At 45.7% G+C, this 17971-nt stretch overlaps 1 protein-coding gene across 1 annotated transcript; it reads left to right on the plus strand.

The window, feature by feature from the left end:
- The first annotated feature begins 13594 nt into the window (after positions 1–13594).
- On the plus strand, positions 13595–15500 carry LOC136620025 (tigger transposable element-derived protein 1-like). Its single transcript, XM_066594753.1, has one exon. It carries the CDS (start codon positions 13624–13626, stop codon positions 15388–15390), a length of 1767 nt encoding a protein of 588 aa, XP_066450850.1. The 5' UTR covers positions 13595–13623; the 3' UTR covers positions 15391–15500.
- The last annotated feature ends 2471 nt before the right edge of the window (positions 15501–17971 follow it).

A 17971-nucleotide genomic window follows, 5' to 3' on the forward strand; every position in this document is an offset into this window, starting at 1 on the left:
GAATCAAGATGGATCCAGTGGAACTGTGTGTAATGTGTGGGAATCAAGATGGATCTAGTAGAGCTGTGTGTGTAATGGGCTGTGTGTATAATGTGTGGTGTCAAGATATATGTAGTAGAGCTGTGTGTGTAATGTGTGGGAATCAAGATTTATCTAGTAGAGCTGTGTGTGTAATGTGCTATATGTATAATGTGTGGGGTCAAGATATATGTAGTAGAGCTGCGTGTGTAATGTGTGGGAATCAATATGGATCCAGTGGAACTGTGTGTAATGTGTGGGAATCAAGATGGATCCAGTGGAACTGTGTGTAATGTGTGGGAATCAAGATGGATCTAGTAGAGCTGTGTGTGTAATGGGCTGTGTGTATAATGTGTGGTGTCAAGATATATGTAGTAGAGCTGTGTGTGTAATGTGTGGGAATCAAGATGGATGTAGTAGAGCTGTGTGTGTAATGTGTGGGGTCAGGATGGATGTAGTACCAGAAACACTGGTACTACAATTTCCTAATAATTGCTAGTCATACCTTAAAGAGTACCTGCAATCTCACTTCAGAGCGCTGCTGCATCTGCCATTTTTGTCTCCTTTCAGCAGCTGAAGACAGCGCCATATAGCGCTATTTTTTTCGTCCATGTGGGGCTAGGTGATCACTTGCTTTAAAAAAAGAAAAGTCTGTGCTATGTCTGTTAAAAAAACTCATTTTTCGATCCGAGTGCAGCTCTGTGTGACCTCCGTGTCCATTTTTTTTAGTTTGTATGCTGTTTTTCACATTCACAAAAAAAACTAAAACAAGCCGAATTCTTTTTTTTCTGCGTCTTTAAAAAAAAAAAGCAGACAGCCCGCAGAGGGCATCCGTGCGTTGTCCGTTTTTTTCTCTATCCCCATTAACTGGAATGGGTGAGTCTCATCCATAAAATGGGTCAGAATAGTGCAGTTGATGAGTTTATTCTCGCATTCCGTGCCTGAGTGAAAAAACTCGCTAGTGTGTGTCGTCACATTGAATAACATGGCTGCGTACGCTGTACATATGTAGTTCTTTATCAGACGGATTACACACGGATGAAAAAAACGCTTTAAAAAACATTTTGTTTAATGTGGCAACGTGCAGCAGTTTTTTCACATACACACAGATTGTGGAAAATACCTCATAGCATGTACTATTTTGGTCTGACTTATGGATGAGACTCGCCCTTTCAAGTCTATGGGCATAGAGAAAAAAACGGACCGCACTCAGATGCTGCCCACATGCCGTCCGTGTGCCTTCCAATTTTTTGTTTTCTTAAAGCCTGAAAAAAAGAAAGTTACTTGGTTGGACCTTAAAGAATCCTAAAATATAACTTTTATTCTAATTAATTAAAAAGGTATAGAAGGACAAACATATACATGTATTTACAAAAAGAGAAAGGATTGTTGAAAAGAATCCGTTTAGAGCCACTAAAGCACTAAGATAACGACTGATTTGGTTAAGTTCCAACGGTGGGCGCTCAACCAACTAGTTCAATCAGTCCAGAACGTAACAGATATCTTGGTTGTTTACAGTGATTACAGCGCAGGTATCTACCCGATAGCTGGGTGACTACTACAAAGAGACCTGGACGGTAAGTTTATCCCTACGCGTTTCCCCCATTAAAGGGTTCCTCAGGGGCAAGAAAAATTGGATGGTTCCAGTCGTAATGAAAGTAATGATAGTGGCTAAAAAAGTTGCATATCTGAGTAAGAGGATAATAGCAATCCAAAAGATATAAGTCCAGATGAACTGGACAATGGTTAAAGATAGATATATATATATATTGTGAGACGGTGACCGGCAAGGTGCTGGAGGGCAGGTATGTGTCACCTAGGATGCTCTCCTATGCTGCTTTGGGGAGCGCTTGGGCAGATACGTGCCACAGAGCAGCCTGGGCTCGGTGGAGGAAGCCGGCAGTATAGTGTTAGTAGCATTAAGCTACTAACACGTTGTAGTAAGTAAGTGGCTCCAAGCCGCATAATCCGGGCCGGCTTTTCCTGGAGTACCAAAGTGAAGGGTGGGATGGTCACTCCCACGTACCAGGTGAGGCTGGTACCAGGCCTTATAAAGCCTGGGCCTACAGGGCCTAGAGGAGAGCTGAGACCTTTGCAGGTCTGAGAGTCCTGGCTGGCTGTGTGCAGGAGCCATTTGGTTACCAGTAGGTAGACAGGGACGCTACATGTTTAGTAAGTGCTCGGACGAGCAGGATTTACTTTATGTGTGCCTGGTGTTAAGGCCTGTATTTTGTTTTGTTTGCACTGAAATAAACCCAGGCGAAGCCTGGACTAAAGACTTTATCGCAAGTGTCACTGTCTCTGACTGCTTATGCCCAGGTTGCTACCGATCCTAAACGCTAATCCCTCACAATATATATATATATATATATATATATATATATATATATATCAGTTGGTAGATCCTAAAACAGACCGCAATTTCGTGCAGCTAAACGCTGAAAGGAATAGAGGATAGGCAATCAATCCCCCTCGTTGATAAGGACTAGTATGATAGAATAAGAAGTCCTAATCTCAGTCATGCCGTTATATTCTAACGCATGTGATCCAAACTGAACCCTCCACTAAGATATCTGGAGTAAGTATGATGCCAGCTGGTCACTGAAATAAAGCTCAGCCAGAAACTAGATATAACCCAAATTGGATAATAACTTCTAGTACAGCTAAATAGCTAACGGCGCAAGCTAGATCCAAAATGAAAACAAAATAAATGAAAAAAACGGCGGCATGTCAGCCCTGGTGTCAGTCCACCACCAGTCAGGGTTGTCAGTCTAGTTTTTCTTTCGGACATGAAAAACGGATGGCATACGGAGGTAAAAAGAAAACTGCAGACGAGGGCTGCGTACAGATGGCACATGGGATGGGGTTTTTACAGATGCAACACTGACAGTTTTGTTTTAACGCAAGTGTGCACCTAGAATTAAGTGGATAGCTATACGTTTGTGTCCATTTTTTACATTTTCTACCAGTAGCCTGCACTGTGCCTTGTTGGCTACTGGGGTCCATGGCTTTTATGGGGTCTGCACCACGCAAGAAACAATTGGTACCATGACTCATCGGACCACGCTAAACGTTGCCAGTCCTATAGGTCCCAGATGTGGCGTTGTATCCCGTGTCATGATGTTAACAAAGACGCCATCGCTAGGCGATCACACGAGTACCCACGACCTATCCCCAATGTTAGTTGCTGATGGGCTGCGGGTTGGACGGCTTCCATTGTCTTCAATGAAAGCTGTCTGTGCGAAATCCGCAAGAAAATAGAAAATGCTGCAATTTAATTTCTCTGAGCAGAAATCGTAATCTCTGATTGGGCATATTAGCGGACAGGCAAATGTTCTTATTTTTTTGAATGAATGCAGAATACCGCAGATCATCCGCATGGGTGACGATCACGGATTCCGCAATTCAAATCCAGTTGTGTGAGACCAGCCTTAGTGCAGTTGCATTTGATGTGCCTTATGTATTACTACCCTCTTGTGGAGCGGAGAGCCACCCAGAAAGTTTCAGTTTAATAAAAGTTTATTTTTAATGACTCCACCTCTGTCTGTCACCGCCGCGCCAAATAACACCTACCACCTTCTTCACTGCTACGCCCATAGCACAGGGTCAGTGCCACCTTGTTGTCCCTGAAATAGCCGCTGCCACGTTCTGCTATGTCTGTCTGCCTTCGCCACAAGGGACTAGAACTGGGACGCTTCTCCAGTCATTATATACCAGGCGCTTGTGACGCCCAAACGCCCTGGGCTATGATAGTGGGCCAACGTGGCCCTATATTGTTCCTACTGTGGGCCATGTCTTCCCAGTACTGGAGCGCTAGCCACATCAGGACTGTCATCACTGAAGGCAGAACCTCCCACAGCTTCTAAGAGGCTTCACCGAAATTCACCAGCAGAGGTGGCGGGGACGGAACTCCTGGTCGATAGTCATGCTGGCACAGCGGCAGCAAGCCGAACCACGGATTTGGTTTGTGCCGGAGTCGTTTGTGTGTTCACACGGACAATTCTAGCCAGTCGCCGCTGGTCGTGATCATTAAGAATCCTTAGGTGGCCACCGCGCTGTCCATTGTGGGTGGATCGAGGAATGTTAAATGCCCGCACAACTAGAAAGTCTCATCCGCTTGTCACACACTGTCACGCCTCATTCAAACTCCGATAATCCACATCGTCTTGCCATAAGCACGCTGGCCAGTGTTCAGCCTCACTAGGTAACATATCTCATATAGATGTTGGCATTCTCAAGCTGTCCCTTCAGGTACCGCCACTTCATCATCAATTAACTGCTATCCCATGACTTTTGGCACGTCATATATGTATCTACATGTAGAAGCAAAGAAATGTCTTATATCAAACTCAACACTGATCTCATAAATGTTTAAATTGACATTCATCCTACTAGGAGGTCCCTGAGTTGATGTATTATGTCTATTATAACTATCTTTAGCGTTGCCATAGAAACAAGGATCATTTAGCTGATGCGGCACATAAAAATGGTGTTCTGCATCGGTGGTACAAAATTTTTAAAAAAGTTTCTTGCTAAAAGCCTATTTACACCGGCCAGTTATGCCCTCATTGGTAAATTCTGCATGTAGAGACATTTACAGAAGACCCTCACAGAAGCCATTGCTATATAGTAATGACCTGGAGGAGTTTAGTTCCCACTGACTGTGAGGATTAGGCGGCCTCACATCGTAATCACTGCAGGCGTTCCGCAATGGAAGACTTCGCAGCTAAACGGTGCAGATTTCGCCACGATTTTGCAGCAGATTTGCTGCAAGATTTAAAGTGGTATTCCAGAGACGGGGGGAAATCTCCACTTATTGCTATTATTCGAAATTCCCATCCAAGTCATCAAACTGGACTCTAGTACCTTTTCTTGCCGACTTGCGCCACCACTGTGTTCCAGACAGCTTAAAGCGGTTTTCCATGGAAATACTTTTGATGTCCCGTCATCAGGATAGGTTATCAATAGTTGATCAGCCGGGGTCTGTCGCTCAGGATCCCGATTGATGAGCTAAGCAAGGGCATATTGTCAGTGACGCTTAGCTGATCGGTTGGGGTCCTGAGTAGCGGACCCCGGATGATCAACTATTAATGACCTATGCTGATGATGGGTCATCAATAGTATTTCCCTGGAAAACCCCCTTAACCCTTTCCAATCCACTGTCTGACCTCTGAAGACATTATGATTTAAGGCTGTACAGCTCTGATGTTGGAAGACGTCCGTCGGGGTTCTCTTACTGTATATTGCCAGACTCTCTGCTGTTGGAGCCTGTCCAACGTGTCACCTCATGCAGTACTGGCTTTAGCCAGCAGATAGCGCCATTGGATACCAGTAGATAAAGAGTAAGCGCCCTAGGAAAACCAGGATACAAATTGGATTGGAAAGGGTTAGGATTTGCACATTGTCATTTAAATTGCATCGGATTTAGAGACCTCGGAGTTCTTTAAAATCGTTGTTTTTTCGTTTCGCAAATTTCCTGCAGAATGTGAATATTTTAGAAATCCCCCTCACACGCCTTCTGCTGTAAACGCTGGGATTTCGCCAGTGGAAATTCCATGGCATTTCTGCTGTGTGTGAAGACAGCTTTAGGCTTCTGTCACACGGGAGTATGCATATTTGCGCATGCATGAGCATAGCATTTTTGCAGAACAAACAATGTTTTTTCGCGTGTGCTTTGGCGTATTTTACTGTCCTTTTTCTGCGCCCAAGGGCATGTTCATTTGCACACAGGAAAAAAAAATCACACCAATTGAAATGGCTATTTAGTCTAATAAGTTCCAGATGTGTTCCTTTTCCTGCGCAGTTGTTTCATGCATCTTCCCGTGAATTGCACGCATTGACTTCTATGGGGCTTTTTTCCTGCAACTGCGCAAGAGAGTAGAAAACAAATTCCACACCGATGGTGCGGATTTTGACTTTGTCCGTTGCAGAAAACCTGCAGCATTTCCACCATACCCTAAGACATGGAGCCCTATGAAATTTAGCTATGCCCATGCTAATAATTTCCTTTGTGGGTAATAAGAGTACTGCCACTAGAGTTCTGTATACATGTAAGGGGGTGCAGGATAGTTGCGCTATATATCACCTTTCTTTATGTGCAGTTTATTTTATATTATGTCGTAGTGCGTTTAGGGAATGAAAGAAAAAACGACAGAGGATTGCTGCTGTGAGGTTAGTAATGCTGCTCAGAGATGCCATTGGAGTCCTGCAATCTGAGGCTATGCTTGAAACTGCTGAGATCCGTCCATCGGACGCTTGATTATTGCGGCTATGCCATGGACCACGAGATCTCCGAGATCAGCTCAAACTGATCACGCAGTCCGCATCTCGTCACACTTGCCACAAAAAGGTTGGACTGTTAACCCTTTCCAATCCGCTGTCTGACGTCTTCCTACATTCTGATTGAAGCTTGTACAGCTCCAATGACAGACGACAGGGTATTCTTACCGTCTATTGCCAGCCACTCCACTGTCAGAGCCTCTCTGGCGCACACACACTGGCCTTAGCCATCAGATGGCACCGTTGTAGAACAGCAAAAAGAGAAAGCCTTTCAGGAAACCCTGAATCCAAAATTGAATTGGAAAGGGTTAAACGCTTCATTGTTTTGAGCATCCAAACCCGCATCATGTGGGTGAGTCCTCTGCATCCCATTACAACCCAAATCATGTGCCCCATGTCGGAGGGATGTGGGAACAAGTAGAACTGCAGCTTTGCCTTTTAGACTGCTGCCCGCATTCTCATCCCGATCTTGTGTACAGACAGATGGGGTTTCTTCCTTATGAGAAATTGTCATTCTGGTCCTATGAAGACTTCAGTGTGCGCTGCGGATGGCAGGATGATAAAATGTTAGCAGAGGAGGCAAGCAATTTTTATTATATGGAATCTAAACAAGTGGAGCAATGTTATACATCGCCACAGGCCATGCAGCCGCTCAGGAACAGAGGGCTCCGCAAAACTCACATTCCATCAGCTTCTCCTTTTTGTTCCTCCGACAGAAGGGATACATGTTTCTTCAAGAGACACAAAACCTCCCTTTGCCGTACAGAAGCAAAATGAGATTCCAGCAACTTGTGATAACATTTGACTTTTATTTGTAGGGCATACAAAAAAACTGTTGATACGTGCCGCCGTCAGAATGCGCCTCTCAGATTACATCCTTTGGTGTGGTATACAGCAGCGTAGACTGGCGTGCGTTAACACTTTATGGACCAGACATATACATGTTGTTGTGGCGGTCTTTAAGGGACCTTAGGCTAGGCTGCCGTAAAAGCATGGAGGCCTGGTCTAAGGCTGGATTCACAGGAGGGTATATGTATTTGCGAATAAATGAGCGCAACATCTTCGTGGAATGATTGTTGTTTTTTTGCGCGCATCGCTGTATTTTACTTTTTTTTTTTACTTTTTGCGTGAGCAAGTTGTGTGCAATTGTACATACAAAAAAAAAAGCACCGATGCCTCCAGCCATAATTAGTCTAATGTGTTCTTTTCCATGTGTAATTGCGCAGTGTTTCACGCATCTTCTAGTGTATTTTGTGTTTATTTACGCATCCCCATTGACTTCACATGGGCGATGCATTTTTACAAATTGCATCAATGAGGAGTAGCCGAGATTAATTTGTGTTTTTTCATCCATTCTCACGGGCGTATCACTGCAGTGATCCAGGAAACTACAGACCTGTGAGCCTGACTTCTCTACCGGGAAAGATCTTTGAACAAATCATTAAACAGCATGTATGCAAATACTTGGAGTAATTAACCAGAGCCAGCATGGGTTTGTAACAAACAAGTCATGCCAGAAGAATCTAATTTGCTTCTACGACAGAATCATCGTCTAGGTTGATCAGGGAAATGCGGTGGATATAGTATATCTTGACTTTAGTAAAGCATTTGACAAAGTATCTCATGCCATACTTATTGAAAAGATGACCAAATCTGGGATTGACAAGGCAACTGTCAGGTGGATTCACAACTGGCTGAGTGATCGTACTCAAAGAGTGGTCATAAATGGCTGCACACCCAAGTGGAGGAATGCATCAAGTGGGGTACCACAAGGCTCAGTCCTAGGCCCAGTGTTGTTCAACATTTTTATAAATGATCTGGAGGAGGGAATTGATGGGAGACTGATGACATTTACCGACAACACAAAACTAAGAGTGAGAGCTAACACTAGGGAAGAGAGAGTATTCAAGAAGATCTAGAAAAGCTTGAACAGTGGGCGGCGATTGAACCAATCACAGCCATTAATCGAGTGCTGGCTGTGATTGGCTAAGCATCAACCAATCACAGTCAGCGCTTCTAGGAGGCGAGGATTTTTCAATCCCTGTCCAAAAGAGATGAAGAAGATCAGTGCCGGGACCTGAGGAAAAGATGTGGCGGAGTCCCAGACAGCGCGGGAGAGGTGAAGTATACTTTAAAAAAAAAAAAAAATTCTTCATCTATGGCTGATTTTCGGGGAAGAACTTATATTTCAAGCCCCCTCCATCCCCCTGAAAATCCTCGCATATGGTGCTCCAAATCGCGGTATTGCTGTGAGAAGATGCAGTGATATCGCATGGACCAGTGATGTGATATCGCTGCGATTCTCTTGTGGCGATGCCATGTCACCCGTGTGAACGAGGCCTAATGGCTAGACACACCATTTCTGTGGGTTTTAATGGCTATTTAATTCTCCAAGTGTGTCCTTTTCCCTGTGTTTTGCGCGGTGTTCTGTCCCTTCCCTTTGCATATTTTCACCCCCCCCCCCCATAGACTTCTATGGGACTTTTGCTGCGTAAAATGCAGGAAAATAGGTCAGATCTTACTTTTTTCCAAGAGCGTGAAATGCAAGTGCAAAATGCGCTTATGAGAGCAAATCCATTGAAATGAATGGGTTCTATTCTCTGTGTTTAGCGTGCATGATTGTCCGCGCAAATACCTGCGTAAACACGGCCGCGTGAAGAAGCCCCAATGTAGTTGCGACACTGGTTTATTCTTCCAAGATAAAAACATACAATTGTGTGCGACAAAAAACATAGGCGACTGTCTTAGTCTTTCATGGTAAAAAATAATGTATACCCATATACCGCGGCATATCACTGAGCCGATGTAGAGCGCTGCCTGGAAATAAGCATTAGCTTAGTCAATAGCGCCACCTGCTGCATTCAGAGAAGAAGGCCAGCCCTCTAAAGTGTAGTACTGTACAGCTGTAATGAGGGCGTATTCACATGGCATAATCCTCGTCTACGTGCTGGCCGTGTGTGCAGCTGATGATACACAGACCCAATACAGTCAATGGGGCAGACAAGCGTTACTTCATATGGACTGTAGCCAGTATGAAAAATGTGCAGCGTACCCTCTCTGATTTCTTGAATGACAGTGGGTGTACAAAAAAGCAGAGAGCCCACGCAGGATGTCTATGTGCACTCCGATTTACATGGAATATTGCTAAATGGTGTTGGAAAAAACTGGGCCGCCTTCCGTTTTTTTGCGCACTTCAAAAAAGGATACATGGAAGTAAAAACAGACACAGGTAACACATGGACACAATCAGTTAGTTTCTTGTGGACTAAGATTGGACACACTCATCTGAAGAAGGCTTTAAGATAAGTCCCCATGCAATGGATAATGGACCCTTTTACACGGGCGTAAAGTTGTGTGCGCAATACGCAGAGAATAGATCCATTTAATGGGTTCATTCAGATTTCCTTCTTTAGCGTGCGCAATTCTTATGTGTGCAGAAAAAATAGAACCTGCTCTATTTCGTGCTCATTTGTGCACCAAAGGGACCCATTGAGGTCTATAGGGGTGTGCAAATATGCACGCAATACGCAAGGGGATGTGCAAATCGAGCGCAAAAAAAAAAACGAGAAAAGGACACATCTGGAACTCATTATGCGAAATAGTCTTCAAAATTAGGGTGGGGGATGGGTGTCCCACGTCTATGTGGACATGCCCTGTGTGTGCAAAAATGTACACCAACATGCACAACTACGTGGGCAAATTAACCACATTCATTGCGCTTCGGCGTGTGCAAAAACGCATACGCCTGTGTGAAGGAGCCCTTAGGTCAGCTTCACACAGGCGAGAAAATCGTGCGATACATGTGGGGTTATACACATAAGCAATCTTTTTCCCGCATCGCATTGCGATACAATTAATTGTATCGGCAAGAAAAGGTGGAACCTGCCCTATCTTTCCCGCACGTAGATAAAACTAGGGCAGCACCTATTTTCCCACTATTTTTTTCAAACTCTCTGCGCTACAGCGTGGAGTTTGAACTGCCAGCGAAGAAACAAAAAATCCTTGTTCATGCGCAACTATGCTCCGTACCAGTGAGGGTGGTTGTGCATACGTCCCCCTGAAACCGCTCTGATAGAGACATTTTGAATATGTGGCCCCAATATAAGGCTAGGTGCACACTAGTGTATGAAAACTCGTTTGTGTTGCATCTGCAAAAAATGCTCTGTGTGCTATCTGTAAGGACTAGAGATGAGCGAGCGTACTCGCTAAGGCAAACTACTCGAGCGAGTAGTACCTGCCCGCTCGTCTCAAAAGATTCGGGGGGCGGGAAGAGGTGGGGGAGGGCAGGGAGGAACGGGGGGAGATCTCTCTCTCACTCCGGCTCCCTACTGCTCACTCCCGTAACTCAGCGCTCTCCCCCGCCGGCCCCCCGAATCTTTTGAGACGAGCGGGCAGGTACTCGCATAAGGCACTACTCGCTCTAGTAGTTTGCCTTAGTGAGTACGCTCGCTCATCTCTAGTAAGGGCTGAACCACCATGCTTTTTTGTTTTCTCCTTCTTCTTCCTCCTTCAGAGGAGAAGGAGGATAGCAAGAAGAGCATCTCCTCCTTCTCTGGAGAAGGAGGAAAATATTGATAGTTCACTGGCTAGCAGTGGGGCGTAGCTAAAGGCTCATGGGCCCAGGTGCAAAACTTCTCTGAGCCCTTTAACGCAAAGGTGTAACTTGAAGCTTCTGAGCCCTAATGTAAAACCTGTAACAGGGCCCCCAACTATAACCCTTTATTCATAGTACTGGGCTCCCTATATGGAGAAGAGAGGCCTTATGGGTCCCTAAGGCTCCTGGGCCCGGGTGCAACTGCATCCCCTATAGTTACGCCCGTGGCTAGCACTGTTGCCTTATAACACCGGACTTCAAGGTTGATGCCTGACTATGGACAACATCTGCATGGAGGTTGTATGTTCCCATTGTGTCCATTCTCCTGAAGCATGCTGGCTCAGTCATTAGCACCGCAGCCTTGCAGTCCTGGAGTTATAGGCTCTAATCTGACCAAGGGTGACGTCTTAAGGAGCTTTCCAAAGATGATGTTGTCCTTGACGGGATTTGAACCTTCCATTTTCTGATTTCCTTTTTTAATAAAACTGTATCATTTGAAAAAACGCTAGTGTGAACGCAGCCTAAGGCCTCCTTCCCATGGATGGATTTCCGCCTCATAATTCGCGGCGGAAATCCGCTGCGTTGCCCGCAGCTAATAGGTTCTATTGAGCCTAATAGCTCAGGGCTCACGGTGCGGAATTCCACCGCGGAATTCCGCACCGTGAAATCTCCCGTCCTCACCCGCGGCATGCACTATTTGCCGTGGGTGTATGCGCGGATGGCTTCCATTGCAGTCAATGGAAGCCGTCCGTCACGCTATCTTCTGCTGTAGCACAGCGGAAGATAGCGTGAAACCGCTTCCCTGCCTACCGCCGCCGCCGCATCATGTGACGCGGTGGGCGTGTCATATGACACAGTGGGCGTGTCATGAACATGGCCGGCGTGTCACATGACGCTGCAGCGCGTCACGCCGAAGCGTCATGCGGGAGCGAGGATGCCGGATCCACAGATAAGTTTGGGGTCTCTGGGGGGCGCCGTGAATTTCGCTGCCGTGTGCAGCCGGCCTAAGACAGTGTTCTGCTGGAATTTGAGCCAGAAAATTGTCATAATTTGAATGGTAAATAAGCTCCAGAATGTTTTGACGTCTCGTTTACAAGAAACTCCTCATTATCCAAAATGTGTGATAGTTTCATTTCTTCAAACTATTTCCGTTATGCATTGCAGCCTGCCAACAAAGTGTTGTTTTATGTGCAGTAATCGTTAAAAATAAGAGGCACTTAAAGTCTGTTAGTTCCAAATGAGATAACAAAATGTAAAAGTTCACACTTAACTTTTAGGCTGCCTGTCCACGGGCGATGATATGCTTGTGATAAATCGCCCGCGGATCATGCTCTGTAATGCTTTCCATAGGACTACTATGGAAAGTGCAGCGCCGGCGTCCATGAGCGGAGAATCATAGCGATTCTCCACTCGCGGGATTTAAATGGCGGCATGCTGCGATTCTCCGCGGTGAGCCTATCTATTAGATAGGCTCATCGCAGAGACCTGTCAGTGATCCCCCCTCCTCCTCCGCGGCGGAATATCGCTAGCGATATTCCAACTCGGCCGTGGACAGGGGACCTTAAATAGAGATGAATGGAAAGAACCTGTAGAACCCGAATTTCAGTCAAATGTAGCTAAAAATGGTGGGTTAGTGGTTAATACTGTTGCCTTGCAATGCTGGAGTCTTTGTTTCAAAGCTAACCAAGGACAACATCTGCATTCTCTTTCTGTTTCTTCTTCTCCTCTGGTGGTTTACACTTGCACTAAGAGGGTCCTATGTCCAATTCCATGCAGATGTTGTCCTTGGTCAGATTTGAACCTAGGAGCCCAGCACTCCAAGGCAAGAGTGCCAACCACCGAGATACATACATTGAACAACTGCCACTGTCACCATGACCACGTGTTCAAGAATTGTTTTAAGTGTTTTTATTAACTTTCAGTTCAAACTAATTTGAACTGATCCACACTTTTTACTGAAATTTGGTGAACCAGCAAAACCAAACTGGGGGCTTACAATGGGGGGCACAGGTCAGCTGGGGAAGCAATGCAGTAGGAGGACACTAGAGTAGCCCTGGTGATCAGAGGGCAGATGCTGAGGACACTGGAAGAACACAGTCCCTGTGCAAAGAGAGGAAGGCATCCTTCCTGCAGGGGCTTGGTCCTAAAGTAGGGGACAACAAAATGGATCTGGAATGTTGAAAGTTGCCAGATATGTGAGACCAGCCTACATTGACTGAGTGTGCGAACACTTGACTGACGTTTGACGAACTATTGGTCTATGTTGAACGTACGTGGTTAGTTGATATGTATACTGATATGCACTGGTTAATGATGTGCTGTGTAGAATGTACCTGTTTGGCAGGGCAGCTTCACAGAGGTGCTACGTGCCATGGAGAAGTTATGTGATGGAAGTGATGTACCGCATTTACTTTGGCTGTACAGATAGTCCCCGACTTACGAACATTCGAGTTACGAATTTCGGTACATACGAACAAGGTCGTCCTCAAGCGCCTAAGGCTAATTCACATGGCGGCAGAGTGGTGGCAGCAGCGAGCAGGAGCCGCGCCTGCCGCAAACAGTAGCTCTCTTACTGTACCCACGTGGTTTCACTACAACGAGTGTTGTGAACTCCAAACATGTCGAGTGCCAAGCGCAAAGGAAGTGGTGATGCTGGAATTTCTAAGAAACACCAGGCCATCACGATGCAAACAAAGGCTGACATCATAAAAAGAGTGGAGCGCGGTGAGAAGATGTCTGATGTTGCTCGCTCATACCAGATGAATCGTTCTACCATCGGTACCATTCTGAAGAGCAAGGATAGGATCATGGAACATGTGAGAAGTTCAGTGCCTATGCATTCTACTATTATTAGTAAGAAACGTGGAAAAGTGATAGAAGAACTTGAAAATCTTCTGAGCATTTGGATGGAGGATTGTCATCAGAAAAGAAAGCCACTAAGCTTAATGCTGATTCAAGAGAAGGCTTTAAGTCTTTTTGAAGATGTAAAGACAAAATATGGGGAAGAAGCAGATGTGACCTTTACTGCAAGTCATGGATGGTTTAACCGCTTCAAGGCACGTAATAACCTCCATAACATAAAAGTGACAGGAGAGGCGGCAAGTGCAGATACGGTAGCAGCCCAGGAGTTCCCCGCTACACTTAAGGAAATTATCCAAGAAGGTGCGTTTTCACCTCAGCAAATATTTAATGTTGACGAAACAGGCCTTTATTGGAAAAAGATGCCAGACAGAACCTACATCAGTAAGGAAGAGAAGTCTATGCCTGGCTTCAAACCCGCAAAGGACAGACTGACGCTACTGCTTGGCGGAAATACTGCAGGAGATATGAAGATCAAGCCATTGTTAGTTTATCATGCTGAAAACCCAAGAGCCCTGAAAAATATAGCTAAGGCCTCACTTCCTGTTGTGTGGAAGAGTAACCGAAAAGCCTGGGTCACTCTTGCTATGTTTCAAGACTGGTTTTATCACCATTTCATCCCCGAGGTGGAACGGTACTGCCGGGATAAGAACATTCCCTTCAACATTCTTCTCCTTTTAGATAATGCACCGGGCCACCCTACTTTCCTAGATGACTTCCATGCAAATATGAAGGTAGTTTTCCTACCACCCAACACTACCTCCCTACTCCAGCCAATGGACCAGGGGGCCATTGCAACCTTCAAGAAATACTATCTCCGTCGCACGTTTCGTCAGGCACTGAAGGCAACTGAGGGTGAGTCTGGGATGACATTGCGTGAATTTTGGAAGAACTTCACTATCTATAATGCCATAAAGAACATTGATGCTTCATGGCGTGAAATTACCACGGCCACCATGAATGGGGTTTGGAAGAAACTGTGCCCCATGTTTGTCCATGATGCCCCTAGTTTAGCGAAGCTACAGGCAGAAGAACAAAATGTAGTCAACAACTTAGTGAGCATCAGCGAGAAGCTTGACCTTCATCTTGAGGAACAGGACTTCCATGAATATTTTGCTGTGCACAACCAGGAGCTGACAAATGAAGATCTCATGGAACTGGAAAACCAGAGGAAGGAGGAAGAAAAAGAGGACGAACTGGAAGTGGAACCAGCACCGAAGCATTTCCAGACAAAGATGATGGCAAAGGCATTTCAAATGATTGAAGACTCTCTGGCACTCTTTGAATCACAGGACCCAAATGTGGAACGGTACACCAAGGTTGCAGCATCTGTCCACGATGCACTTCATTGCTACCGGGCCATATACGATGAGAAAAAGGCGGCTACCACCCAGGCATCCTTAGACCGGTTCTTTAGGAGGATGGAAAGATGCGATGAGTCTCATCATGACACTGAACCAGTGCCATCGACGTCAGGTGTTACAGCATCCACGCCAACATCTTCTCACCCTCCCTCTAATGTTGATGTCCCATTACCACTGAGTGCTGATGACTCATCCTCTCCAATTGTTGATGCATCAGTGTCTCCCATTTCTGCTGCTCCACCATCGCCCAACGTCTCCTCCAGTTCCAGTCAGTAATTTCCCACAGAAAGCCAGTCCACATACTCCAGCTGTGTCACCTTATCAAGGTAAGATCCTATTTTTGTGACCCTTTTTTACACCCAACGATTCTATTACTTGAATGTGCATTCAAGTAATAGAATCCGACATACGAACAAAACGGACTTGCGAACAGGCTCCCGGAACGGAACCTGTTCGTAAGTCGGGGACTATCTGTATTTGATATACATTGTGCACCTATGGTGCAAGGAGTCCACAAGCAGGCGTAGCTCTAAAATACATTAGAGTTACAATCTGTAGTCCATGCAGACATTGGCAGCTATGGTGCATTGAGGCTGCAATGTAATTGTGTGCACTGACTTCCGGAAAAAGAGTATGATGTATAATGGAGGAAGATGGGCAGATTAATAAGGGATTGAAGCATGTTGCCAGTCCAGTATTGAGAAACATATTAAAATGCGAAAGTCCGGTTAAATTTACGTTACATTCAGGTACCGTGCCCTCCTTTGAAGCAGAAATATTCATTGGGTTGATTAAATACATTTGGCCTCTGTTTCAGCCTGTCAGCTGCTGCACCATCATGAACGTGTTGATGTACCACCACCCACAACAGGGGCATAGCTGGAGGGGAGCAAGTGCCCCGGGCGCAACATGGAGGGAAGGCGGGGGGCGCCGGCAGTACACTACCCTCTTTCTGTACAAAGGTAAGCAGCTAATTGCTGCTGACAAAAGACAAAGCCTTTGCCAGAAGCAATCACTCAGCTGTCTACTTCAGTACACAGAGAGGCGCCGTGTGCGGCTCCCAACCGCCTACTGCTTGTCACCTGCCAGGAACGCTGATCTGCTAGTTTGAGTGTGTGTCGGAGGATGGAGGTGGTACAGCGCTACTCTCCTGTGGCATAGGAGGAGGTATCAGCTGCTGCTAAATACGAGAGTCTGGAGGCATTCAGGGGTGCACCCACTATTAAGTGAGCATGTGGGTTGTCTGCAACATCTCTGCATAGCTGCTGGCCATACCACTGTTTCCAAGGGGCTACATTAGTTCCCAGTTTAAGTTTTCAGCGCACTGCTCTTTTAAGACCTACCTCTTCCTCCTCACATGGAGCAACCGTCTTCTGTGCTCTGACACATCTTTGAGCTGTCTGTGGAAGTAGTTTCTCAAAAGTCATGCTGGTGGAGTAGAGTATCAGTAAACTCATGCAGGACTGAAAGCAGAATACAGAAAGCTTTGCCAAGGTGCCCATCTACATGTTGTCCTGCAACTTGTAGATCACCACTTCATAGAGTCCCAGACATGCAACAAAAGTAAGTAATGCATATATTTGTATGCATGTATTATATATATATGGTATATAGTATGTGTAGCGGTTCAGGAACTAAGGTGGAATGTCAGGTGTATCAGCTGCAGGACCGGAGAGTAGTTAGATGGAAAGCCAGGAATCAGCAAGGGGTAATCTTGTAGCAATAGCAGACGGAAGGGGAGCTGGCTCAAACACTATGGAGCAGAATAACCTCAGACTGAGGGAGTGGCAGGGCCTGGCTTTTATATGAAGTCTAATCAAGGCAGAGGCGGGGTCAGGATCAGGAGGCAGGAACTAAGTTGACAGGAACATAGAAACAAGGTTAGGGTTTGCAGGGGAATTTGTCCAAAGGCCTGGATAGCTCCTTGGAGAAAGCCACTGATTGGAGCCCAAGAGGTCCTGGGTTTGAGGCCTGACAGTATGCATTGCTAATATTTTAAAGGGTTTGCTCTCATTTACATCACTAGGATATGCCATCATTTTATGATTAGTGGGGACCCAACCTCTGGGATTTCCATCCATCCTGAGAATGAGTGAGCCACAGTACTAGTTTAGCACTGTGTCCATTTTGCTAATTTTACCTGTACAGCAGTACTCCTGGCCACCCGCTGTGCAAGGATATGCCCCATCAACTGCACAGCCATTCACCATGAGTGTCATAGTAACATAGTATGTAAGGCCAAATAATTACATATGCTCATCCGGTTCAGCCTATTACCTCCCAATGTTGATCCAGAGAAAGGCAAAAAAAAAACCAATGAGGTGGAAGCCCAATCTGGCAGCCAGAATAATCCCTGGATCACTGACCCTTCCAAATTTATTAATTATTATTACATATAATATTCTGTTGCTCAAGAAAAGCATCCAGGCCCCTCTTGATAAAAGCTTATCGAATTTGCCATCACCGCATCCTCAGGCCGGCTTCACATGGCCCGATATCGTCCTCAAAATCCATACGAAACCCCTGGATGTCAGGCGTGTTCATGTGGAAAAAAGCCTCGTATCCCTGTGGGGCTGAAGGATTTCCTCGCTGTAGCTGTCAGAGGATTGCAGAGTTCCTCCATTGCTTTCAATTGGGCCAGCGCTGCTGCCACGGACCCCTTTGAAAACAATGGGCGATATCACCGAAAGGTAGGACATGCTGTGATTTTTTTTAGCATTGCAATGCAGAAAAACATCACAAATGTGAATAAACCCATTCAAAAGAATGGGTTTCATATCTGTGCGAGATTTGTGCGTCTCGCAACGCACAAATCTCGCACGATTTTTTTTGCCATTGTGAAGCCTCAGGCAGAGAG

This window comes from Eleutherodactylus coqui, chromosome 3, assembly GCF_035609145.1.
Source record: "Eleutherodactylus coqui strain aEleCoq1 chromosome 3, aEleCoq1.hap1, whole genome shotgun sequence".
NCBI classification, from domain to species: domain Eukaryota; kingdom Metazoa; phylum Chordata; class Amphibia; order Anura; family Eleutherodactylidae; genus Eleutherodactylus; species Eleutherodactylus coqui.

What these genes read in the sequence shown, in the direction of transcription:
- LOC136620025 (XM_066594753.1), top strand. Translation starts at nt 13,624, where the DNA reads ATGTCTGATGTTGCTCGCTCATACCAGATGAATCGTTCTACCATCGGT.